Here is a 25,977-nt window from a genome sequence, read left to right as displayed (position 1 = left end):
TGGACACCAGCCTGTTAATGTACTCTTACTTCATTCAAACTCTACGTTTGATGTGCCTGTATCAAATCCCACTGCTCCGACTACTGCCCTAGTGGGCACCTTCGACCATCACGATCTGTATGTGTGTGGGCGAGTGCATGTGTAAGGACGTGTGCGTGTTAAAGTTTAAAGGGGCTCAAACTACCACCAGTCAGCTCAAAATGTGTGTGCCGTGTGCGTGCGCAATTGTACGTGCGCAATTGTACGTGCGCGTATTTGCGTGTGTATGTGTGTTAGTTTAAAGGTAGTCGAACTGCAACTCCCTAGGGTGAAAGGGGACACTGCTCAGAGCTCTCCTCTTGTTCTGACCTACAAAGGCCATTGTAGACCCGAAGATGGTACTGTACAAAGACCAGAGCGTCAACAAAACCCTGTAAGTCCAGTCCAGGAAGACACTGGAAAATCCAGTTTGTGTGTTACGTCAATGCAGCCAACAATAACATCCTGGTGCAATTGATCAGATGCAATTGTAATGTTGAGGCATGGTCCAACAGCATTCTTGTAGAATGTATCTCTTCATATATTCCACACTGCTTTATTCCTTCAACAAGCTCTGCAACAGAACTCTCTTTCTAATCAAAGAGGGTCAAATGGGTGTTTTGTAGAGAACAGAAGGCTTGTTAAGTTAAATGCTTTGCACACCGTTTGCACTAATACTAGTGCTTGTTCAGCAACCCAGATATAGCCTCCCCGTTGTCAGGGGGTTAAGAACATGGTTACATTATTTTTTTGCTTACATTTCACAGCCAGTTTGCAAATAAATGCGCCAGGAGAAGACGAGGACAAGACCGAGTCAGAAAAAAAGCTGTTTACCCATGTGGTGTTTAATTTGTAATCTGGCCAACTGCCAAAGCTGGTAGAGGCACCTAATGTTGCTATTTCCTCTGCGTTACGAAAAAACCCTCAATCAACTCTCATTGGTGTCATCTGTGCGGTATCTTGGATTAGGCCAAGAAGTATTTTGTGTGGACAGCTGGGCATCCCAAGCACATCAAAGTCTCTGGTTAATTTTACATCTGTGAGTAGGTTGGTTGAAGAAGGAATGTCATTGTATTCTTCACCGACTAAAGCCTTACATGTTGACCTCACACAATCATCCAATAACACTTGACTTCAAGTGTTCACCCCCTCGTTTTGCTAGGCCCAACAACTGACTCTTACTGTACTTAATGGACTGTACGTATATTAACCTACATTTTAACCTATAACCTACTGTATTTGAAGGCAAAACACAGCTCCACAATGAACCTGTGGTGTTTAGCACGAGGTGGTCACATGACTGTGTCTTAGTAAGAGGTCTTTGGTTCCTCCTTACCAGCTCCCCTCATCTTCAAATACACCTGACCTGACAAAACAGCCAGAAGGGTTGTGCTGCTACAGTATGACAAGTGTTAGATAACCAAGGGTAGGGCTGTGGCGGTCATGCCATTTTGTCAGCCGGTGATTGTCAAGCAAATATCTGCCAGTCTCGCAGTAATTGACTGTTAATTAACATAAACACATTTAGCATCTCCTGTCTTCTACGCATAGCCTACAAGCCACTGATGCAGGCCTTTGGAACATCTACATTTTAAAAAGTCTAATAAATCCATGTAATGTAGCCTAACTACTGGCACACAGCCATGACTACATGGAACTCTATTCCACATCAAGTAACTGACGCAAGCAGTAAAATTAGATTTAAAAAACAGATTAAAAAAACGCCTTATAGAACAGAGGGGACTGTGAAGCAACACAAACATTGGCACAGACACATGCATACACACACACACACACACACACACGATAACATACGCATTATACATACACATGGATTTAATACTGTAGATATGTGGTAGTGGTGGAGTAGGGACCTGAGGGCACACAGTGTGTTGTGAACTCTGTGAATGTATTGTATTGTTTTAAAATTGTATAAACTGCCTTAATTTTGCTAGACCCCAGGAAGAGTAGCTGCTGCTTTGGCAGCAGCTAATAGGGATCCATAATAAATACAAAATACAAATATCCCTTTTGTCATCCAACACCATGAAGAAAACAAAAGAACTGGCAGTTCAAAAGAGACAGATGGCCATAGACCTTCATAAATCTGGTAATGACTACAAGAAGATCCACAAACGATTGAATATATCACTGAGCACTGTCAGGGTAATTGTAAAAAAATTCAAAAGATACGGAACAGTTGAAAACCTCACTGGTAGAGGACGCAAATGCATTTGACAGAGATGCATTCGAGGAGAGGCACCTCATACCCACAGTGAAATATGGTGGTGGGTCAAAGATGTTTTGGTGCTGTTTTAATTCCAGATGTCCAGGGGCACTGGTTAAGATTGATGGCATAATGAATTTCACCATGTATCAGGCAATTTTGGCTGACAATCTGGTTGCCTCTGCCAGAAGGCTGGGACTTGGCCGTAGGTGGACTTTCCAACAAGACAATGACCCGAAACATACCTCAAGATCCACACAGAAATGATTTTGTTGTCACAGAACCAATGTTCTGCCATGGCCATCTTAGTCGCCGGACCTCAATACAATCAAAAACCTGTGCGCTGAGTTGAAGAGGGCAGTTGATAAGCGCAAACCCAAGAACGTGAAGGATCTTGAAAGGATCTGCATAGAGGAATGGTCCAAAATCCCTCCAAATGTGTTCCTTAACCTTGTCAAACATTACAGGAAAAGACTCCATGCTGTTATCCCTGCCAGAGGTGGTTGCACTAAGTACTAAATGAGGAGTGCCAATAATTATGAAACCTTGATTATCCTTATCCAATTCCGAGACGCATATTGAAGATATTGGAAGAACTGTCCACATTTACTTTTCGTCAGCCAACAAGATGAGTAGGCCTAACGAACAGCAAAAGCACTAGCCTATGCCAATCTACTATCCCCCATAGTACAAAAGTTGACCTATTCTGTGGGACAAATAAATATTCCAAACATAGTCCGGGACAGTTGTGAGATGTGATAGATCCCAAATGAACACAACACCAGCATAAAACAAACTGTTTTAAGCAATGAGCCTGACGCAACAGATGAGAACGTTTAGCTTAAAATGTTCATAAACTATTAGGCTATTTCTTCCCATTATAAGCACAGCAATGTGCATACAGCAGTAGGCTATAAGTGCGAATGTCCCAGGGATGCAAACTAGTCACCTTTCGGCGAAATGTATTGTTTTGAATCCAAAATAGACTGGATGCCACTTTCCATCTTTCTCACTTTTTCAATACAGTGGATAAAAAGGGGTATGCCAGGTGTACTCTCTGCCTGAAAGAGATCAATTATGCCAACCAATGGTATCATGCTCTGCTGGCACATTGTAGAACAGATGTCCACAGGCAGAAAGTGTACAATGTAATAATGTGCAGTGTAGTCCAAAGATATTGTTTTTGTTGTGTTGAATTTGACAGTAACACGTGTGAGTGTGGGGGGATTATTGCATTGTTTTTTACTCAGTGAACGTTATTTTTGCACACATGTTGCCTTGTGCACTTGATCGATGTCTACTAAGATTACCACCAAGATTACCATTACCATATCGTACAAAGCATCATCAGATATGTGATAGTCCACTAAAGGCTATATTTTGTAATAGAAATGAGAAAAGTTGTATCTTACTCATAAATAAGTATGTCGTGTCTGTCTTTGTCTTCCGATACACTTAAATCCTTACACTCTAGGCATACAGTATGTCACCACCTGACATCACACGGTAGAGTCCCATGGCCTTAGTCTTGCATTACCAAACTCCCAGGTCTCATTCCCACGTGTCGTGCAGGGAGCGTGGAATCAATTGAGGCTACCATAGCCTTGACCTGAGTGTATACCCAAGTCCGTCTTTGCTTGGCACTAGGCTGTCATGCTGTAAACCATGGCCCAAACACGCAGCCACTTTGAGGCTAACAGCTGTGGTGAAGAAGCTATGAGTGCATACAGTGCATTTGGAAAGTATTCATACATCTTGACTTTTTCCACATTTTGTTACATTACATTCTTATTCTAAAATTTATTAAATTGTTTATTTCTCATTAATCCACACACAATACCCCATAATGACAAAGCAAAATCCGTTTTTTTTTTTTTTTTTGCAAATGTATTAAAAATAAAACACTGAAATATAACATTTCTATAAGTATTCAGACCCTTTACTCAGTACTTTGTTGAAGCACCTTTGGCAGCGATTACAGCCTCATCTTCTTGGGTATGATGCTAAAAGCTTGGCACACCTGTATTTGGGGAATTTCTCCCATTCTTCTCTACAGATCCTCTCAAGCTCTGTCAGGTTGAATGGGGAGCGTCGCTGCACAGCTATTTTCAGGTTTCTCCATAGATGTTCGGGCTCTGGCTGGGCCACTCAAGGACATTCAGAGACTTGTCCCGAAGCCACTCCTGCGTTGTCTTGGCTGTGTGCTTAGGGTCGTTGTCCCGTTGGAAGGTGAACCTTCACTTCAGTCTGAGGTCCTGAGCGCTCTGGAGCAGGTTTTCATCAAGGATCTCTCTCTAGGCCTCCCGAGTGGCGCAGCGGTCTAAGGCACTGAATCGCAATGCTTGAGGTGTCACTACAGACCCGGGTTTGATCCCAGGCTGTGTCGCAGCCAGCCGCCAGGGAGACCCATGAGGCGGCGCACAATTGTCCCAGCGTCATCCGGGTTAGGCGAGGGTTTGGCTGGCCGGGATGTCCTTGTCCCATCTCGCTCTAACAACTCCTTGTGGTGGGCCGGAGCGGATGCACACTGACTTCGGTTGCCAGTTGTACGGTGTTTCCTCCAACACATTGGTGTGGCTGGCTTCCGGGTTGAACGAGAAGTGTGTCAAGAAGCAGTGCGTCTTGTCAGGGTTGTGTTTCGGAGGACACATGACTCTTGACCTTCGCCTCTCCCGAGTTTGTACGGGTGTTGCAGCGATGGGACAATACTGTAACTACCAACTGAATATCACGAAATTGGGGAGAAAAAAGGGTAAAAATGAAAAAAGGATCTCTCTGTACTTTGCTCCGTTCATCTTTCCCTCGATCCTGACTAGTCTCCCAGTCCCTGCCACTGAAAAACATCCCACAGCATGATGCTGCCACCGCCATGCTTCACCGTAGGAATGGTGCCATGTTTGACGCTTGGCATTCAGATCAAAGAGTTACATTTTGGTTTCATCAGACCAGAGAATCTTGTTTCTCATGGTCAGTGTCCTTTAGGTGACTTTTGGCAAACTCCAAGCGGGTGGCAGGCAGCCTAGTGGTTAGAGCATTGGGCCAGTAACCGAAAAGTAGCTAGATCGAATCCCTGAGCTGACAAGGTAAAAATCTGTCGTTCTGCCCCTGAACAAGGCAGTTAACCTACTGTTCCTAGGCTGTCATTGTAAATAAGAATTTGTTCTTGACTAGTTAAATAAAGGTTAAAATAAATAAAAAATGCTGAAGAAATGTTTTGGTACTCTTCCCCAGATATGTGGGGAAGGGTACCGGATTCTAACCTCAACATCCAAACCTTACTACCAAGGATTATCAAGAAAAAAAACTTCTAACAAACAAAACCTGCAGAAGAAACACAGCAGAACCTGGAAATACTATCGAACTCAAAACTGAGTGAGTAATGTTCAGTCTGAACCTATTTCTGAAGTCAAGTTTTTTTTTACTGAGAAGTGGCTTCTGTCTGGCCACTACCATAAAGGTCTGATTTATTTGAGAGCTGCAGAGATGGTTGTCCTTCTGGAAAGTTCTCCCATCTCCACAGAGGAATTCTGGAGCCCTGTCAGAGTGACCATCGGGTTCTTAGTCACCTCCCTGACCAAGGGCCTTCTCCTCCGAATGTACAGTTTGGCCGGGCGGCCAACTCTAGGAAGAGTCTTGGGGGTTCCAAACTTCTTCCATTTAAGAATGATGGAGGCCACTGTGTTCTTGGGGACCTTCAATGCTGCAGAAATGTTTTGGTACCCATCCTCAGATCTGTGCCTCGACACAATCCTGTCTCGGAGCTCCTTGGACAATTCCTTTGACCTCATGGCTTGGTGTTTGCTCTGACGTGCACTGTCAACTGTGGGACCTTATATAAACAGGTGTGTGCCTTTCCAAATCATGTCGAATCAATAGAATTTACCACAGGTGGACTCCAATCAAGTTGTAGAAACATGTCAAGGATGATCAATGGAAACAAGATGCACCTGAGCTCAATTTTAAGTCTCATAGCGAAGGGTCTGAATACTTATGCAAATAAAATATATCTGTTTTTTACCTGTTTTCACTTTGTCATTATGGGGTATTGTGTGTAGATCGATGAGGAAAACAATTAGTTTAATTCATTTTAGAATAAGGCTGTAATATAACAACATGTGGAAAAAAGTCAAGGTGTCTGAATACTTTCCGAATGCACTGTAGGTGAGGAAGCCAGGGACACACGAGTGTGTGTATGTCTGCGTGCGTGCACCGTGCATGTGTTATTCCGCAGCCTGGCCTGGTCTGACATCCAAGCGTCTGATACTATGTGACGGATGTATTCCATGTCCACACACAGACTTTGGCGTTGATACCCACACATAATTTGGTGTGACGGACACTGCTGTCCCCCTTGTTCCCCCACTCTCCTGAAGATACTGGATCAGGAAATTGTCATTTGTTAATTGGTTCTGCAAACACAATTCCGCAGTGCCATTTTAGTCCGATTACCACCCGTGTGCTGCTGATAGAGAGGGATCACAGGAGTGCATATGCCTATGTGAATGGGAGAAAGACTGGAGAGGAGGAATGCAGAAGTGTGTGGGTGTGTGTGTCCGGTTCAATGATGATGATCAACAGGGTAAACTAAGAAGCTTTGCCGTCTCTCTCGCTCTCTGTAATCCAGGGATTTGGCGTGAGGCCTCAGCACAGCTGGTTACGTGTGACGCGGATGTCAACAGAAGGACGTCCTCTGGGCGGACACACACAATTACACATGGTGCTGTGTAATTACAATTATAATCACCTCTATTGACTAATACTGTACAAAAACATAAGTACATGCCTCTGGCTAATGTACCAACACATGCTCCTATCCACATGGTGGGTAGCCCATATGATGGCGGATCATATAGATTTTCATTTAACACACAACGCAGATGAACACATCAGACAGACTCATTCCACAGCGTAATGCTCCAGGCTAATGCATGCAGAGAGAGTAGAGCAGATGCTTACAAACACTAACATAGTGGCTCCAGCTTCACTTATACATGAGAATGCTAAAGTAAGAGCAATTAAGCACACACACACACACACACACACTGAGCTCTTTGATACTGCGTATGTAGAAAATGCACATATACAGTACTCTCCTCTGATGGATGCACATGAGGGTCCTCTCTCTGATTTAATGCTGCACAAAAATAGAACTTAATTTAACATGTAAAACACACAGTATGAGTCACGGGTAGTAGCGTATCCATTGAAACATGTGATTTGCCGACTGCAGTATGCCATGTGGGCAATTCCACTCGAGCGGGAAAATATGTTGTTGTATGCCAGATTGTGTTTCCATTGCAGTCATTTAGCTGTGGCGCTGTCATTATAAGTGTGTGTGGGTAGAGTCCAGTGTGTGTGCATAGAGTCAGTGCAACAGAGTTAGTTAAAAAAAAGGGGTAAATGTAGGCATCCATTTGAATAGCTATTTAGCAGTCTTGTTTAGAAGTCTTATGGCTTGGGGGTAGAAGCTATTCAGGGTCCTGTTGGTTCCAGACTTGGTACCGCTTGCCGTGCAGTAGTAGAGTCTGTGGCTTGCGTGGCTGGAGTCTTCCTCTGACACCGCCTGGTATAGAGGTAATGGATGGCAGGGAGCCCAGCCCCAGTGATGTACTGGGCCGTACGAACTACGCTCTGTAGTGCCTTGCGGTCAGATGCCAAGCAGTTGCCATACCAAGCGGTGATGTAGCCAGTCAAGATGCTCTCGGTGGTGCAGCTGTAGAGCTTTATGAGAATCTGAGGACCCATGCCAAATCTTTTCAACCTCCTGAGGGGGATGAGGCATTGTAGTGCCCTCTTCACGACTGTGTTGGTGTGTTTGGACCATGATAGATCCTTGGTGATGTGGACACTGAGGAACTTGAAGCTCTCAACCCACTCTAATACAGCCCCATCAATGTGAATGGAGGTGTGCTCGGTGATCAGCTCCTTTGTCTTACTGACGTTGAGGGAGAGTTTGTTGTCCTAGCACCACACTGCCAGGTCTCTGACCTCCTCCCTATAGGCTGTCTCATCGGTGTCGGTGATCAGGCCTACCTGCGTCGTGTTGTCGACAAAGTTAATGATGGTGTTGGAGTCGTGTTGTGAACAGGGACTACAAGAGGGGACTAAGCACGCACCCCTGAGGGGCCCCCGTGTTGAGGGTCAGCGTGGCGGATGTGTTGTTGCCTACCCTCACCACCTGGGGGCGGGCCATCAGGATGTCCAGGATTCAGTTTCAGAGGGAGGTGTTCAGTCCCAGGGACCTTAGCTTAGTGTTGAGCTTCGAGGGCACTGTGGCGTTGAACGCTGAACTGTAGTCAATGAATTGCATTCTCACATAGGTGTTCCTTTTGTCCAAGTGGGAAAGGGAAGTGTGGAATGCTATAGAGATTGCGTCATCTGTGGATCTATTGAGGCGGTATGCGAATTGAAGTAGTTCCAGGGTGTTTGGGATGATGGTCTTAATCATGTATTGATGCTTTGCTGGTTTGATGGTCCGTCGGAGGGCGTAGCAGGATTTCTTATAAATGTCTGCCATGTTCTTTATACCATGACTGTGGAACAAACCAACATATCCATTAACTTCAATATTCACCAATTTACATGTTACCTCATTATCCTTAATTAATTAACAGTTATACAACTTTGCCAAATAATATCAAACGTCATGACTATCAATTTCTTCTAGAAATTCACATGATCAACAGTGATGGGAACCCTTTCATAAAAAGCGGCTGAATGTGCCGTCACTTCCTTTACAACACCCAGGGTGAGACGAAGCAAATGGAATGCACATCACACTAAGTACACGGCTCAGCTTCTGAAAACAAATGCAGTTAGCGAACAGACATTCAAATACAGAAAGAGCACAACATAACGACTCTTAACAATATTAGGGGATTGGTTTAACAATGGACCAGAGATCACTAAAATGTGGTGTTTGTTTGTTTATGTTACAGCTTGCTGTGTGCCCACTGTTTGTCTTCCCCCGGCTCCCAACACCTCGCGGATATGGCACTCTGTTGCACATTACACACCGGTGCTCAATAAACAAATAAATAGTAACTTGTAATTCGTGAAAATTTCTAATAGATGGTGACGGAAATGAGAACCGTCACAGGGTGTGAATAATTTCTGAAGGCACTGTAGTTACCCAGAGGCCCGTGGGCCTTAGGACAGTGACACAAACACAGTGACACCCTGGACATCCTCAGGAAGGATCTCGCTCTCTAAATTCCCCCTGTAGAGACTCCCACTCTCTCAAGAACAAAGCTGTAACTGTGACTGTCAGTTCTCCCACATGAGGAGTAAGCCAATCTTTAACGACTCGGTTGTTAAACCATATAGCATCAGGTGCAGTAAAGAATGGATTTAAGAGGATTTAAATAAGAAAAGTTTCATTGTAATGACTCAGGATATATGAATGTAGTCTCATTGTATTACACAAATGACTGAGGATGATGGTATTGACCATTCAATGTTTTTTTTGCACAGGGTTGGGATTCAAAGTGAATGATAATAGTGGGGGAAAGTACAGTAGATGCTGCTCTACACTAGCTTAACCTCGTGGTGAGGGTAAATGTTTGTCATGCCATGTTTTGATTTATGGAAATGATATGGTCATAGCTATTATTGAAGGCAAAGTGATATCCGAGAGTTATGCAAAGTTATATAAACTGGATGGTCGAGTCATTGTCTAATCAAAATCCTTCACTGCACACAGCGTAGCTATGGGGGGGGGGGTTGAGTAAGCACTCCATATGCCAGGGAAAACGGATGTTGCCTCATGACTCAAACTGAATTATTCTGCTGCTCTATGATCGCTACATATTTCTGTCTGAGACTGTCATCATTGAAGTCGTTTGTGGTGATGTCAAAATGAGGGGCATTGTACAAAACAAAGTCATCAGCGATTGGATCGTCTCTAACCAATCAAGAGTAATAAAAATAATAACATATACATATTTACAACTGTAACAATGATAAATGTCCATTGGGGGATGTGAGCAGGGTAAATGTCCATACAAGGTGCAGTAGGAGGGGTAGGTAGCTGCCTAGTATTCAGCAGCCTGATGGTCTGGGGGTAGAAGCTATTGGCCAGTCGGACAGTTTTTGCCATGATTTTATTTAATTTTTTTATTTAACCTTTTATTATTTATTTATGATACTCTTATACTGCATGCGTCTGAGTGATGGAAGCGGGGAGAACAGGCTGTGGCTCGGGGGCTGAGGTACTTCATGCTCTTTTTGGCCTTCCTGTGACACTAGAGATGTAGGTGTCCTGAAGGGCAGGCGGTGTGCACCAAATGTTGCGTTCGGCTGAGCGTACCATCCTCTGTAGAGCCTTGCGGTCAGTTGCGATGCAGTTGCCGTACCAGGCTGTCATGCAGCCTGACAGTATGCTCATGATGGTGCTTCTGTAGAACACTGAGGGCTCTCGGTGACAGGCCACATTTCTTCAGCTTCCTGAGGTTGAGGAGTCGCTGTTGGGCCTTCTTCACCATGACGCACCCTTGTGGGGTCCCCGTGTTGAGTATCAGTGTGGAGGAGGTAATGTTGCCTACCTTCACCACCTGGGGATCGCCCATCAGGAAGTCCAGGACCTAGTGGCATAGGGAGGAGTTCAGTCCCAGGGCCGTGAACTTTGTTGTTTGCTTAGAGGGCACTGTGGTATTGAAGGCTGAGCTGTAATCAAACAACGTCCTCACATATGCATTCATTTTGTCCAGGTGGGTGAGGGCAGTGCATTGGCAAATGCATCGTCCGTGGATCTGTTGGTGTGGTAAGCGAATTGGAGAGGGTTGAGTGTGTTGGGGAGGGAAGAGGTGATGTCTTTTACTAACCTCTCAAAGCACTTCATGATGAAGGGAGTGCTACGGGTTGGTAGTCATTCAGTTCAGTAACCTTCCCTTTCTTGGGCATGGAGATGATAGTGGACATCATGAAGTAGGTGAGGATAACGGCCTGAGCTAGAGAGAGATTGAAAATGTTTGAAAACAAAACAGCCAGCTGGTCTTCACATGCCATGTGGGTGCGGCTAGGGATGCCGTCTGGGCCGGCAGCCTTGCGAGGGTTAACACGCTTGAATGACTTTCATATGTCCTCTGTGGAGACCATAAGCACGTAGCCCTTGTTATCCTATGGGGCTCTCCTCTGCAGCTCAGAGTTTTTACGCTCGAAGCGTGAAAGAAAGGTGTTTAGTTCGTCCGGTAGGATGGCATTGGTGTCCGCGACGTGACTGGCTTTCTTTTTGTAATCCGTGATCTTTAGAAGCCCCTGCCACATACCTCATGTCCTACCCGCTGAATTCCTCCTCCACTTTATCCTTATACCTGTGTCTTGCAATCTTGATCGATCTGCGTAGGTCGTATTTGTGCTGTTTAACCATACAATTCTCCCTGGTCACCTTCTCGTGTTAATAAGCAACATCTCTCTCCTTCAGTTTTCTGACAAGGCTGCAATCAATCTATGGTTTTTAATTCAGTACGTTTTGAAAGACGCCATCGGTGTCACATCATCTGTATGTATTGATGAATCCGGTGGCTCAGTCAGTGCATACCACAGGCCACAATAATCATCCTGATCAACTCTATGCGAAGGAGAGGTGTCGCGTTGCATGAGGAAAATGGTGGTCACACCAGATACTGACTGGTTTTCTGATCCACGCCCCTACCTTTTATTAAGGTATCTGTGACCAACAGATGCATATGTGATATTGTGTTGTTTTTTTTTTACATTGAATAAAAGCAGAGACACAGAGCTACAAAATGGTATATCATACACTGCAGTTGAGGAACAACGGGAAAGTAATCCTGCTTTGAAAGTTGATAAACTTGTAACTTCACTTTTGAGAAAATGTCCTTTTGAATGTTTTGGTACCTACTGGAGAGCTCTTCTTTGTCTACACCCATTCAGCATCGTTCATTAGCCCCACCCTTCTCTTTAAGGGTTGATTGAGTGTTCTGTCCTAACAACAACAGTCAGGCACTCAAGCTAACTGGCTAGCGTAAGAGAACCATTCACTGACCATTTTACTCACCCTAGCAGAGATGTTTAGGCTGTTTTTATGTTATCCAGAGCATTGGTGACTGAAACTGTGCTGCTGGCAACAATTTACGCTTTTTTGCCAACGTTTACTGACAACGCCCACATTCAAATGGTGTTGAGCATTTGTAAATTCGTCAGTTATTCTGCGCTCTGGCACACTCAAACAAGAGTGCTCTGAGATCGGAGTAGATAGCCCGAGTGAATTTACCAGCTACATCTATCAACAGTTGTCACAGTGATATTCTATTTAAATGGTTACTTGTATAGTGGAGTCTTTTGTTAAGACATGTAGCTAGCTAGCTAGCTAGCTAGCTAGGTAAACAATGAACCATAATCCTAACTCATGGCATTACTACCCTGCATTTATCTGCAGGTAGCTAACCAACCAGGTTCAATGTTAACTAGCTGACATTAGGCTATAACTAGCAAAGCAAATGGCTCTGAGCTACAAATAGTAAGATCAGACGCATAACGTTAGCTAGCTAGCTAACAGTACACTAACTTGAAATGAAAACAACTTTGTCAAAATTAGAAATGTGTAATATCTAAAAATGTAGCTATCTGAAATTCCAAATACTGTACCACTTGGCAGTTGTTATGTACATATTGTTGTTTTATTCCTTTTGCTTATTTTCTGAATAACTGTAAGATGTAAATATTGTGTCGTTCCTGAAAGCTGTTGCCGTAGTGATAACCAAAAGAGACCTGTGTTGTCTCTCTGTCTGTAATAGTAAGGGTTTATTCTTCTATGCTGTCACAACGTTTAGTTGCTCAGTTTTAATCCGAACCCATACTAAACGTTGTGACAGCGTAGAAGAATAAACCCTTACTATTACAGACAGAAGCAACAATGCTAGGACCAATATGTACAGACAATAATCTAAAGATATATTTTCCCCCCAGGTCAAAGAGTTCAATCTTGGTTTCATTAGACCAGAGAATCTTGTTTCTCATGGTCTGAGAGTCCTTCAGGTACCTTTTGGGAAAACTCCAAGCGGGCTGTCACGTGCCTTTTACTGAGGAGTGGCTTCCGTCTGGCCACTCTACCATAAAGGCCTGGTTGGTAGAGTGCTGCAGAGATGGTTGTTCTTCTGGAAGGTTCTCCCATCTCCACAGAGGAATTCTGGAGCTCTTTCAGAGTGACAATCGGGTTCTTGGTCACCTCCCTGACCAAGGTCCTTCTCCCCCGATTGGTCAGTTTGTCTGGGCAGCCAGCTCTAGGAAGTGTCTTCTTGGTGGTTCCAAACTTCTTCCATTTAAGAATGATGGAGGCCACTGTGTTCTTGGGGACCTTCAATGCTGCAGAAATGTTTTGGTGCCCTTCACCAGATCTGTGCCTCGACACAATCCTGTCTGGGAGATCTTCAGACAATTCCTTCGACCTCATGGCTTAGTTTTTGCTCTGACATGCACTGTCAAATGTGGGAACTTATATAGACAGGTGTGTGCCTTTCCAAATCATGTCCAATCAATTGAATTTACCACAGGTGGACTCCAATCAAGTTGTAGAAACGTCTCAAGGAAAATCAATGGAAACAGGCTGCACCTGAGCTCAATTTTAAGTCTCATAGCAAAGGGTCAAAATACTTTTTTATGTAAATAAGGTATTTCTCTTTTCTATATATTTTTTTTTGTGTTTCGATTGATGAGGAAAAATGTTTATTTAATCTATTTTAGGATAAGGCTGTAATGTAACAAAATGTGGAAAATGTCAAGTGGTCTGAATACTTTTTGAATACCACATCTGGAGTCAATGTGACTTTTGGTTCATGAGAAGATTTGAAAGTATTTTCTGCGTTAGCATATGTGCTAACAAGCATCTATAGGTCCAGTGCGACCATATTTGAATGCAGCATCTATTGAAGACATTAAAAAATGTTGTAATGAGTCTAAATACAAAATCTGGAGGGAATCTGACATATGTTTCAAGAGAATAAGATGATTGCAGATAACTTTGAGCATTAGCGTTACATATGCAAAGAATGAGTTGTTAATAGTTTCCTAGTTTTTTTTAAATATCAATACCAAATTCAGTATGGTTCATCTTAGGGACGTCCATGATAGCGATGACAAAATTGGAGTGGATTTACAGTAGCTTAAATGGACAAGTAAAATCAGAATACTTTTTTTTACTCAGGCATCTTTTGACCAATTGCTTAGCTTTTCTCAGACTAAGTAAACCTTTTACTGCAGTGGGCAAATCAGGGTCACGCAGAGTGTTTCTTGGTAGTCTTAAACAAAACTACTTTGAAACAAAAGTTGACACCTCAAACACATGGTTATGGGCTTAAAAAAAGAAGACCCCTGTACCATGTCAGATATAGAAATGTATAAAAAAATGAATAACATTCCACCCATCTACTGGTGGCCATCTTTGAATGCATCAATGTTATTTTCTCAAACTCTTTAGGGACTCCCATACGTCTGTCAGCTTCATTAAGTAGTACCCGCAAAACACCAGTCTCAACATCAACAGTGAAGAGGTGACTCGGGATGCTGGCATTTTAGGACAGAGTTCCTCTGTCCAGTGTTTGTTCTTTTGTCCATCTTAATATTTTTTTTTTATTGGTCAGTCTGCGATATGGCTTTTTCTTTGCAAGTCTGTCTAGAAGGCCAGCTTCCCAGAGTCGCCTCTTCACTGTTGACATTGAGACTGATGTTTTGCGGGTACTATTTAATGAAGCTACCAGTTGAGGACTTGTGAGGCGTCTGTTTCTCAAACTAGACACTCTAATGTGCTTGTCCTCTTGCTCAGTTTTGTACCAGGGCCTCCCACTCTTTTTTTTATTCTGGTTAGAGCCAGTTTGCGCTGTTCTGTGAAGGGAGTAGTACACAGCATTGTACGAGATCTTCAGTTTCTTGGCAATTTCTCGCATGGAATAGCCTTAATTTCTCAGAATGAGAATAGACTGCCAAGTTTCAGAAGAAAGTACTTTGTTTCTGGCCATTTTGAGCCTGTAATCAAACCCACAAATACTGATGCTCCAGATACTCAACTAGTCTAAAGAAGGCCAGTTTTATTGCTTTTTTAATCAGAACAACAGTTTTCAGTTGTGCTAACATAATTGCAAAAGGGTTTTCTAATGATCAATTAGCCTTTTAAAATGATGAACTTGGATTGGCTAACACAACGTGCCGTTGGAACACAGGAGTGATGGTTGCTGATAATGGGCCTCTGTACGCCTATGTAGATATTCCATAACAAATCAGCCATTTCCAGCTACTATAGTCATTTACAACGTTAACAATGTCTACACTGTATTTCTGATCAATTTTATGTTATTTCAATGGACAAAAAAATGGATTTTCTTTCAAAAACAAGGACATTTCTAAGTGACCCTAAACTTTTGAATATTTTTCCAAAGGTTTTCCAAAAAGGAAAATCTATCCTGATGGACCTTATGGGTCCTCATGCAAATTTGTTCAGCATGAGGAAAGACACCTACATACAAAGTTGACATTTTCTAGGTCAAACGAGGTGGCGAATATGAGGATTTAAGTGAGACTGCTTGTAACTGCGCCACCTATAGGCCAATCAGTGACATTCTTTTTGACAAAGTTTCTATGTCCCTGGCCATTCCCGGCCCTAGTCAGTGTCATCGCCTTGATTTTTGCCTCATTTACCTGGTCCTCCATCAGTGCGATCAATGGGAATATGACAATGATTATGGGCTTTTGACAACCCATTTCTTTGAGTACCAGCGGGGGCTGCTGGAAAATTAAACTCTTCCCAAACCCTGTGGGAAGAATCCCGAAAACGTCTTCTCCTCGAAGGAAGGTCTTCAACACTGAAAACTGTTCATCTTTCAGAGCATGTATCGCCTCCAGTCTTTGTAAAACTGCTTCGATAGCAACACATTTTTTCTTCAGTAGCTGCCGCCATTGTTGTTTGCTTAACTTCCACCAAACTTCCACGCATGTTGATAATGTCATCATGTAGGCCTGCTCTGGCCCAACCCATCGGTTTCTGGGACCAGTCAGACAGTCTAGAATGTGTTCACATTTTAGAAGGGATCGGGAAAGGGTGTCACATCCAGACTCCTATCGGAGAAGAAACATTTGGGGGGAGTGGCTGGGCGTTTGGCAGGAGCAATGTGGCCAGGCAAAAACTGAGGTACACAGTAGGTTAGAATGATTGAGCTGACAGTACTTTGTTTCTCCCTTCCATGCGCTCATGCTGCATCTATTTTTGTCTCCAGCCCTTTTGGTTGGCACAATTTCTCCTTCCGAACCTCTCTTACTACACATGCACAAACAAGCACATGTGTACTTACACACACACACACACACAGACAGACACACACAACCTGGCCGCGTCACACCAGCCACCTCTTGCTTCCCTGCAGTTCCATTTGATGGAGATTTCAGTAAGACGATGAGCAACACATGCTCTGACAATAGGGGATTTGTTTCCCCCTCCCAGCCCTCTCCTCCTGAGCCAGTTAAAGCTACCCATTGAAACTTAACTTCTAATCCTCTGGCACAGGTACACAGAGATTCACAAAGGGGTCTCCAATCTCAAGTCATATTGGGGGGCGACAGGTAGCCTAGTGGTTGGCCAGTAACCGAAAGGTTGCTGGATCGAATTCCTGAGCTGACAAGGTAAAAATCTGTCATTCTGCCCCTGCCCCTAAAGGTTAAATAAATACAAAATAAAAAAATTGAAATATCAGAGCTCTGCTCAGAATCTAGTTGACTGGGTTATGTATTACAAATTGGCAAAATATATTTAGCAGAATTTGATCAACACGAACTGACAACTCTCCGACTGTGGGATTTGGTTTTCATCATGGAGACCAGAGACTAGGATGCGATTGCTGCAGTCAACCACATGCACCTGGTCTGTGATGATGGCACTGGCCCTGCCCACAACACAACAGGGAAATGAACATGTGAATGTATCATGGCAGTTCATTAAAAATAAGCCTTTTCAATGAGCGTGCCATGGCAGCTGAGCCGGGCTACTGGAGCATTCAGAGCATATGTTTCATCTCCTTGCCAATTCCTATGCACTTGCCAGCAGCACAGAGAATCTAACTGTATTTTCCTTTGTACTAAAGTGACTGCAGTCTTTGCGCTGTCATTCTCACATGGCACAGATGGTGGTAGTGGACAGACAGACGTATGGGAGCACCTGTGTGGTATTATGCCACAGAATGGATTCAATGGGTGCATGACGTCATGGGTCTTGAACTAATGTACTATGACAGAGAATGTGTCCCTATCCTTACAATAAATATATTCTGTTGTTATTGCAAGGAAGCATTTGCATTTTTCACATACAAGCAATGGATTTGTGTCAGCCACATGCTTTGCATAGGCATTGTATCTATCTGTATCGGGTGGTACAAAGTGCTGTGAATTGTTTAATTGATGGGAAGCATATGCAATTTCTTTCAAGAGGAGTGTTACTAGAGGTACTTTTCACTGCAGGAAAAGCTCAGAATCTGATGTATTTGCATTTCAATGAAGTCAAGTCGTAGTGAAGTCTCTTAGCAGCTGTTGGAGTTTAAGCCTGAGCAGGCAAGGCCATGCAAGGCCAACTCTATTATAATCTGTATCATTGCTACAAAAATCTTCTTAAATACTTCCTCCTTGCGTGTTTAAGCCCTCTAGATTAGACTGATGTACATTGTCTGATGTTTTTGCTTTTTGCTCTCTTCCTCAGAGCTCCATCCAGATCACCTTTGACAACAGTCTCCAGCTCCCTGCCTCTGCTATTGTAGATAGTGTGACCTGCACAGACCAATCACCTACCACTATGGTGAGTATCAACTAAACATGCATGCCTTTTCTAGAGGTTAACGTGATATAGAACCCATGATTTGTTATTTTTAGACTTCTCATAGATCCATTTCTTCTACAACATTATAGATTCTAATGGTTGTCTTTTCCCTCTCCCTGCTCCAGGTCTTACAGTGTAAGTGTGCGGTTGACACTGTAACGTTCCCAGTGACTGTCACCCAGCAGTCACCTGCAGCTGTTTCCATGGATACCTACCAGATCACCATAAAGCCAATGCTGGCCCAGGTATGGTACATCACCATGGTTTTGCATTTGTAAGTTTGCATGTGTGTGCGCCTCAAAAAAAGTTAACCCTGTTGAGCTTTCACTTCATTGAATTGCCCTCAAGTGGAATGGTGTACCTGCGTTGGATGAAACCTCATAGGCTTACGTATGCATATGTAAAATCACTTTCATTATAATTAACTCGCCCACGCTTCATGAGTATTCCATTGAGTTGAACTATACTAAGTAGGGATAGTTCACTCAAATTACAAAATGACATTGGTTTCCTTACACTGTAAGCAGTCTATGGACAAGGTATGAAAGCAATCCATGCTTTGGATTTGTTTACCTGGCCACAGTTGAAAATGCAAACCTTTTAGCATTTGTGGCAATAATCCAATACAGGTCAATTTGCACCTTTGCGCTTCATGTCCAAATCATCCTAAAGTATCCAGAGATGTATTGTGTAACTCAATGAAGTTACTTTAAGATGGTTTGGACATGAAGTGACAAAATGCCAATATAGATACCATTGACTTGCATTGGAGTTGTGCCACAAATGCTAAAAAGTTAGCATTTGAAACAGTGGCCAGGTAAACAAAACCAAAGCATGGATTGTTGTCATACCTTATCCATAGACGGCTTTCAGTGTAAAGAAAGCAATTTGTCCTTTTGTAATTTGGGTGAATTATCCCCTATCAGATGGTGGTGCGTCTGGAGGAAGTAGAAGAAGAGGGTCTGCTGGTGTCCTGGACTTTCTCTCAGCAGCCGATCTCCCTCACCGTGGCACCACGCAGGATCCAGAGAGAGGTGAGAAACAGTCACACTAAAGGTCCGTTTATATCTTGCCAAGTCTGAAGAATGAAGTACCGTCGCTTATATGTGAATTAAATTCGGAGCATGTTGGGACCATGTCGGGAATGTGTTGGAGGCCGTTGGTTGAAATCGTCCCCCTTATGGAGAATCTGATGGTCTCATCGGTTCGGCCTCCTATGACACTAGAACATTACGATGGTCCTAGTGACAACAGACCTAGATATGGGGGAGGTTTTAGTCGGTGAAATTGTCATGGAAATTGCAAGATTATGTTATAATGCTTGTATTGCATTATAAAGGTTGTTTTATTCGGCAGAATAGAGTATTCTGTTAACTATTGTGTGTGTGTGTGTGTGTTCTACTGAGGATGGGCCTCTATGAGAACACTGACAGAGGAGATTTACGATGTCTTTGGGGGATAAAACCTAAAGAGCATTCCAGAGAACATGAGTTAATGTTTCTGCTCTATAACCGTACCAGGGAGAGATGGCTATCCAGTTTGGAGTCTTAACCTTGTGAGACATTCTATGTATGTGTTGTTTGTCATGTAGGTTGAAAGGGGTGTATCTTGGCTATAAAAGACCTTTGTACTGTTGTCTTGCCACTCTCAACGGATCATTAGAAATGGTGAACCGTTGACAAGTCATTGCTATTGCAAAGCTCTTATTATTAAAGATTTAGTTTAAGTATAACTCTGACTTGTGTGATAAGTTTGTCTCCTCATTTGATAGTAAAGAAATAAACCACCACAGAATATTAGGACAATTGGAGGTTTACAAAGTTGCAGCTACAGTATGCTTAACAGTGCAAATATTATGGTACAGCTATGTGGACACTCAATCATCATGGTGCTTTTTAATGGTACGTTTTTCAAACATTGGTTGTGGTAAGTATAATTGAAACTTATCATTATGGTAAGTGGGGAAATACAGTTGAAGTCGGAAGTTTACATACACCTGAGCCAAATACATTTAAACTCAGTTTTTTGCAATTCCTGACATTTAATCCTAGTAAATCCCTGTTTTAGGTCAGTTAGGATCACCACTTTATTTTAAGAATGTGCAATGTCAGAATAATAGTAGAGAGAATGATTTATTTCAGCTTTTATTTATTTCATCCCATTCCTAGTGGGTCAGAAGTTTACATACACTCAATTAGTATTTGGTAGCATTGCCTTTAAATTGTTTAACTTGGGTCAAACGTTTCGGGTAGCCTTCCACAAGCTTCCCACAATAAGTTGGGTGAATTTTGGCCCATTCCTACTGACAGAGCTGGTGTAACTGAGTCAGGTTTGTAGGCCTCCTTGCTCGCACACACTTTTTCAGTCCTGCCCACACATTTTGAAAAGGAATGAGGTCAGGGCTTTGTGATGGCCACTCCAATAGCTTGACTAAGTTGTCCTTAAGCCATTTTGCCACAACTTTGGAAATATGCTTGTGGTCATTGTCCATTTGGAAGACCCATTTGCAACCAAGCTTTAACTTCCTGACTGATGTCTTGAGATATTGCTTCAATATATCCACATAATTTTCCACCCTCATGATGCCATCTATTTTGTGAAGTGCACCAGTCCTTCCTGCAGCAAAGCCCCCCCACAACATGATGCTGCCACCCCCGTGCTTCACGGTTGGGATGGTGTTTTTCGCCTTGCAAGCCTCTCCCTTTTTCCTCCAAACATAATGGATGGTCATTATAGCCAAACAGTAGTCTGGCTTTTTTATGCCGGTTTTGGAGCAGTGGCTTCTTTCTTGCTGAACGGCCTTTCAGGTTATGTTGATATAGAACTCGTGGATATAGATACTTTTGTACCTGTTTCCTCCAGCATCTTCACAAGGTCCTTTGCTGTTGTTCTGGGATTGATTTGCACTTTTCGAACCAAAGTATGTTCATCTCTAGGAGACAGAACACCTCTCCTTCCTGAGCGGTATGACGGCTGCGTGGTCCCATGGTGTTTATACTTGTGTACTATTGTTTGTACAGATGAACATGGTACGTTCAGGCATTTGGAAATTGCTCCCAAGGATGAACCAGACTTGTGGAGGTCTACAATTTTTTTCCTGAGGACTTGGCTTATTTATTTTGATTTTCTTATGATGTCAAGCAGAGGCACTGAGTTTGAAGGTAGGCCTTGAAATACATCCACAGGTACACCTCCAATTGACTCAAATGATGTCAATTAGCCTATCAGAAGCTTCTAAAGCCATGACATAATTTGGAATTTTCCAAGCTGTTTAAAGGCACAGTCAACTTAGTGTATGTAAACTTCTGACCCACTTGAATTGTGATACAGTGAAATAATATGTCTGTCAACAATTGTTGGAAAAATGCCATGCACAAAGTAGATGTCCTAAACGACTTGCCAAAACTATAGTTTGTTAACAAGAAATGTGTGGAGTGGTTGAAAAACTAGTTTTAGTGACTCCAACCTAAGTGTATGTAAACTTCCGACTTCAACTGTAAGTATAGCCAGTTATAATTGTAATAGCTTAGCAGATCATAAAAAAAGATACATATTTACCTGGCTAAAAGAGAAAGAATATAATATCTATTGTTTACAGGAAACTCATTCTACAAATATAGATGACATTGGGTGGAAAAAGGACTGGGAGGGAGAAATATATTTTTGTCATGGGCAAAGAAACTCAAAATGGGTGATTATACTAATTCATTAATACAAAATGTTGATCCGATTGTGCAAACAGATTTGCAAGGAAGATGGATTCTTTTAAATATTTTAAAACAGATCTGGCTAATTAATCTATATGGGCCAAATAATGATGATCCACACTTCTTTGAAAATATATATAATAATCTATTGAGCTCACAAGCAACGAATGAATCTATTATTATGGTGGGAGATTATAATGCAGTTTTTAGTACCTCAATGGACCGTAAAGGAAATCACACTACAAACTGTCACCCTCAAGCACTTAAGGAGATCATGAAGATCATGGATACATTAGAACTAGTGGATATATGGAGGCTGAAAAACCCTGACCTAGTGAGGTATACATGGAGGAGGCTTAATCAAGCTAGACGTCTTGATTACTTCCTAGTCTCATTCTTGCTGGCATCAAAAGTTTAAAAAACTATTAATAGGAGACCAAATGTGATCTGACCACCATCTAATTGGCCTCCATATAACTCTTACTGTCAGAACCACTCTAAATAGCAGGAGGGTGAAGTCAGGCGCAGGAGGCCGAGGTACGTGAAACACACGTTTAATGAGTAAGTCCACAATAGCAAAAAACAAGGCAGGGTAACAAATCTCCAAAACAACAGGAACAATGAATCCTAGAAAGAGTCGGGACGCAGCCCAGCAACCCTAATGCCCAAAATGACAGTGGCAGAGGAAGACACAAATCCCCAACCTACTAAACGGACGACACGAAAACTGTCCCGCATAATACCCCACTAATGACCTAACACAAAACAGGTGCTACCCTAAACAGACATAACCAAATGACACAGAAACAGAGATTGGTGGCAGCTAGTAGGCCGGCGACGACGACCACCGAGCGCCGCCCGACCAGGGAGAGGCGCCACCTTCTGTGGACGTTGTGACACTTACAGAATTTCCAGATGGATGGGGATATTGGAAATGTAATCAAAGCCTATTGGATGACAATTTGTTCTTAACTAAGACAAAATCATTAATTATTTACTTTTTTTGCACAGCATGGGTACAGCAGATCCCCTTATTGTATGGGACACTTTTAAATGTACTTTTAGAGGACATTCAATGCAATACTCATTAAAAGATAAGCAGTTTAGATCAAAAGGTATTAGACTAATAAAGGAAATTGAGGAAATAACAGTGCAAGTAGATGGTAATGGAAACTGTACTGTAGAGGCACAAAATAGGTTAGAGGAAAACAAAAAGAAATGGAGGTACTTATTCAAGAACGATCACGTGTAATGTATTACAAAGAAAGAAAGAAATTCACAACATGTTTCTTGAATCTTCAACATAGAAATGCTACCAAAATGAATTTACAGAAACTCGTTACAAATAATGGAGTCACCCATGATTCACCAAATTATATTTTGAAAGAGGAAGCAAAATATTTTGAGCATATGTTTTCTTTTCAGTCTCCTCCATTTCCACTGAATGATGTTAACTGTAAGGATTTATTTCATAATAATAATAATAATGTAAAATAAGCAAATTTACAGAAGAGGAACTTTGAGGCAATAAAATCTTTAAAGTCTAGAAAAATACCAGGGCTTGATGGTATACCAGTAGAGGGATATCAGACCTTTTTTGATGTACTCAAAGATCCATTATTAGCATGTTTTAATTACTACAATAAAAATGGTAGACTTTCAGGTACTCAACAAGAAGGTCTGATTTCATTACTACTAAAACAGGACCCAGGTGGTAAGTATAAAGATTGAGTCCATTTAAAAAAAAACTGGAGGCCTCTTACATTTCAATGTTGTGATGCGAAAATCCTGGCGAAATGCATAGCACATAGAATTAAAAAGGTTTTACCAGATATTGTTTATCCTGATCAGACAGGTTTTTTACATGGATGATATATTGGAGGTAATATATGACAATTACTTGAAACAATAGAAAATTATGAAACATCAAAGATACCAAGCATGGTCTTCATAGCAGATTTTGAAAAGGTGTTTGATAAAGTATGACTAGAATGTGTATATATAAATGCCTGGATTACTTTAATTTCGGTGAATCTCTTATACAATGGGTTAAAGTTATGTACAGCAACCCCAGAGGTAAAATAGTAAATAATGGTTCCTTCTCAGAAAGTATTGAACTTTTTAAGAGGAGTAAAACAAGGCTGTCCGTTGTCTCCCTATCTATTTATTATGGCCATTGAAATGCTAGCTATTAAAATTAGATCCAACAAGAACATCAAGGGGTTAAAAATCCAGGGGATAAAAACAAGTGTCGATGTATGCAGATGACTCATGTCTTTTCTTAAGTCCGCAATCCGGATCCCTGCACAGTCTCATTGGAGATCTTGATCACTTTTCTAGCCTCTCTGGACTAAAATCTAACTATGACAAGTGTACCATATTACGTATTGGATCATTAAAAAACAGTGTTTACTCTACTTTGTAGTTTACCAATAAAATGGGCGGATGGTGAAAAAATATAAATTAACTTACCAGAATCAACTTCAAAAGAAAACGTTCAAAAATAGATAAGATTCTGCAACCATGGAGAGGTAAATACTTGTCTATTTATGTAAAAATGACATTGATTAACTCTTTGGTCCTATCACAGTTTACTTACTTACTAATGGCACTGCCTACTCCAGATGACTCGTTTTTTAAATCATATGCATTTTATTTGGAATGCTAAGGCAGATAATTAAACGTGCCTATTTATATAATGAATATGAGTTTGAGGGACTAAAATTATTAAAGCTTTAAACCTCTCACTAAACGCTTCACTCATACATAAGTTATACTTAAACCCAAAATGTTTCTCCAGTAGATTATTAAGAAAGGCTCATCCTTTGTTCAAAAATTGCCTTTATACAGATTACAACTTCTCATTTCTGACTAATTGAAAATTAAATTTTGTTTAAAGTATCGCCCTTTCTTAAACAAGGCATACAAAACTGGTTACAATTTAAGTTTTATCCTCCAGAAAAGATAGAAGAAATGTTATGGTTAAAGTCAAATATACTGATTAATAAAAAAACATTCTTTATGGAAAAAATGTTTAGAAATTGCACCATACAGGTTGCAAAATAAGTAAGAAAAAGTAAGAGATTTTCAATGTACCGATTCCATGACACATGAACTGGTACAAAAAACACTTGATTCAACACTTACAGTTTTTCAATTTAAATAATTATATACATTTCTTGCCAACAACAGAATGCTATATATATGGGGCATACAACAATCTCAGCTCTGTAGACTTTGCTGTGAAGAAACAGAATCAATTGATCATTAATTCTGGTATTGCCCCTAAGTAGCTTGTCACTGGTCACAGGTTCAGGAATGGTTAAAAATTAACAACATGCACTTAAAATTAACCTTACAGATAGCAGTGTTGGGTGATTTGGAAAGCCATAGTCAGTTAATAAATAATATTTATTTTATCTTTATTTAACTAGGCAAGTCAGTTAAGAGCAAATTCTTATTTTCAATGATGGCCTAGGAACAGTGGGTTAACTGCCTTGTTCAGGGGCAGAACGACAGATTTTTACCTTGTCACCTCGGGGATTCGATCTTGCAACCTTTCGGTTACTAGTCCAACGCTCTAACCTGCCGCCCAATAAATAATAAAATACTCGTAGAAAAGGTTTTCATCTTTAGCTCACAATTTGTCGATTACTATACGATTAGAAAGGTACATTTTGTTTTAGATTTTTTTGGATCTTGTGCGTATTGTTTTGTATTGCTAGGTATTACTCCTGCACTGTTGGAGCTAGACCTGCGATAACATTTGCAAATCGGTATACATGACCAATAAACTTTGATTTGATTGGAACCCTCTATGGAAAAGGTTCTACATGGAACCCAAAAGCAAAAGGGTTCTACCTGGAACCAAAAAGGGTTATTCAAAGGGTTCTCCTATGGGGACAGCCAAAGAACCCTTTTAGGTTCTAGATAGCACTTTTTTTTCAGTGTGGGGCCCAGAGTTTTTTTCTTCAGTCCAGGTCACCATACACCTAATCTTTTTACTATCTAATATATGTTAGTCTGTTTGGTGTATTTCTTGGTGGCAGGTAGTGCTTACTTTAGTGGTGTTTTGTGCTCAGGAGAGTGATGCAGAGATAGACCCGGACATGATTCGGGAGCTGGTGAAGGATACTCTGTTCAGCACACAGCCAGCCATGATCCTCAACCTCAGGGCCTGTGTGTCCAGCACTACGGTAAGACCGTTGCACTAC

The 25,977-nt window shown here is 41.7% G+C and overlaps 1 protein-coding gene across 2 annotated transcripts in view; it reads left to right on the top strand.

The window, feature by feature from the left end:
* Window positions 1–25,977, top strand: part of c2cd2l (c2cd2 like) — a 44,897-nt gene that overhangs the window by 2,073 nt on the left and 16,847 nt on the right. For both annotated transcript variants that reach the window (XM_029701708.1, XM_029701707.1), the window contains exons 3-6: window positions 17,940–18,035; window positions 18,182–18,301; window positions 18,983–19,090; window positions 25,846–25,959. In XM_029701708.1, coding sequence (XP_029557568.1) covers window positions 17,940–18,035; window positions 18,182–18,301; window positions 18,983–19,090; window positions 25,846–25,959 — 438 coding nt within the window. The remainder of the gene's footprint in view (window positions 1–17,939; window positions 18,036–18,181; window positions 18,302–18,982; window positions 19,091–25,845; window positions 25,960–25,977) is intronic.

Source organism: Salmo trutta, chromosome 19 (assembly GCF_901001165.1).
Source record: "Salmo trutta chromosome 19, fSalTru1.1, whole genome shotgun sequence".
NCBI lineage: Eukaryota > Metazoa > Chordata > Actinopteri > Salmoniformes > Salmonidae > Salmo > Salmo trutta.
Note: the sequence above shows the minus strand (reverse complement) of the source record. Positions and strands in the feature narration are given on the sequence as shown.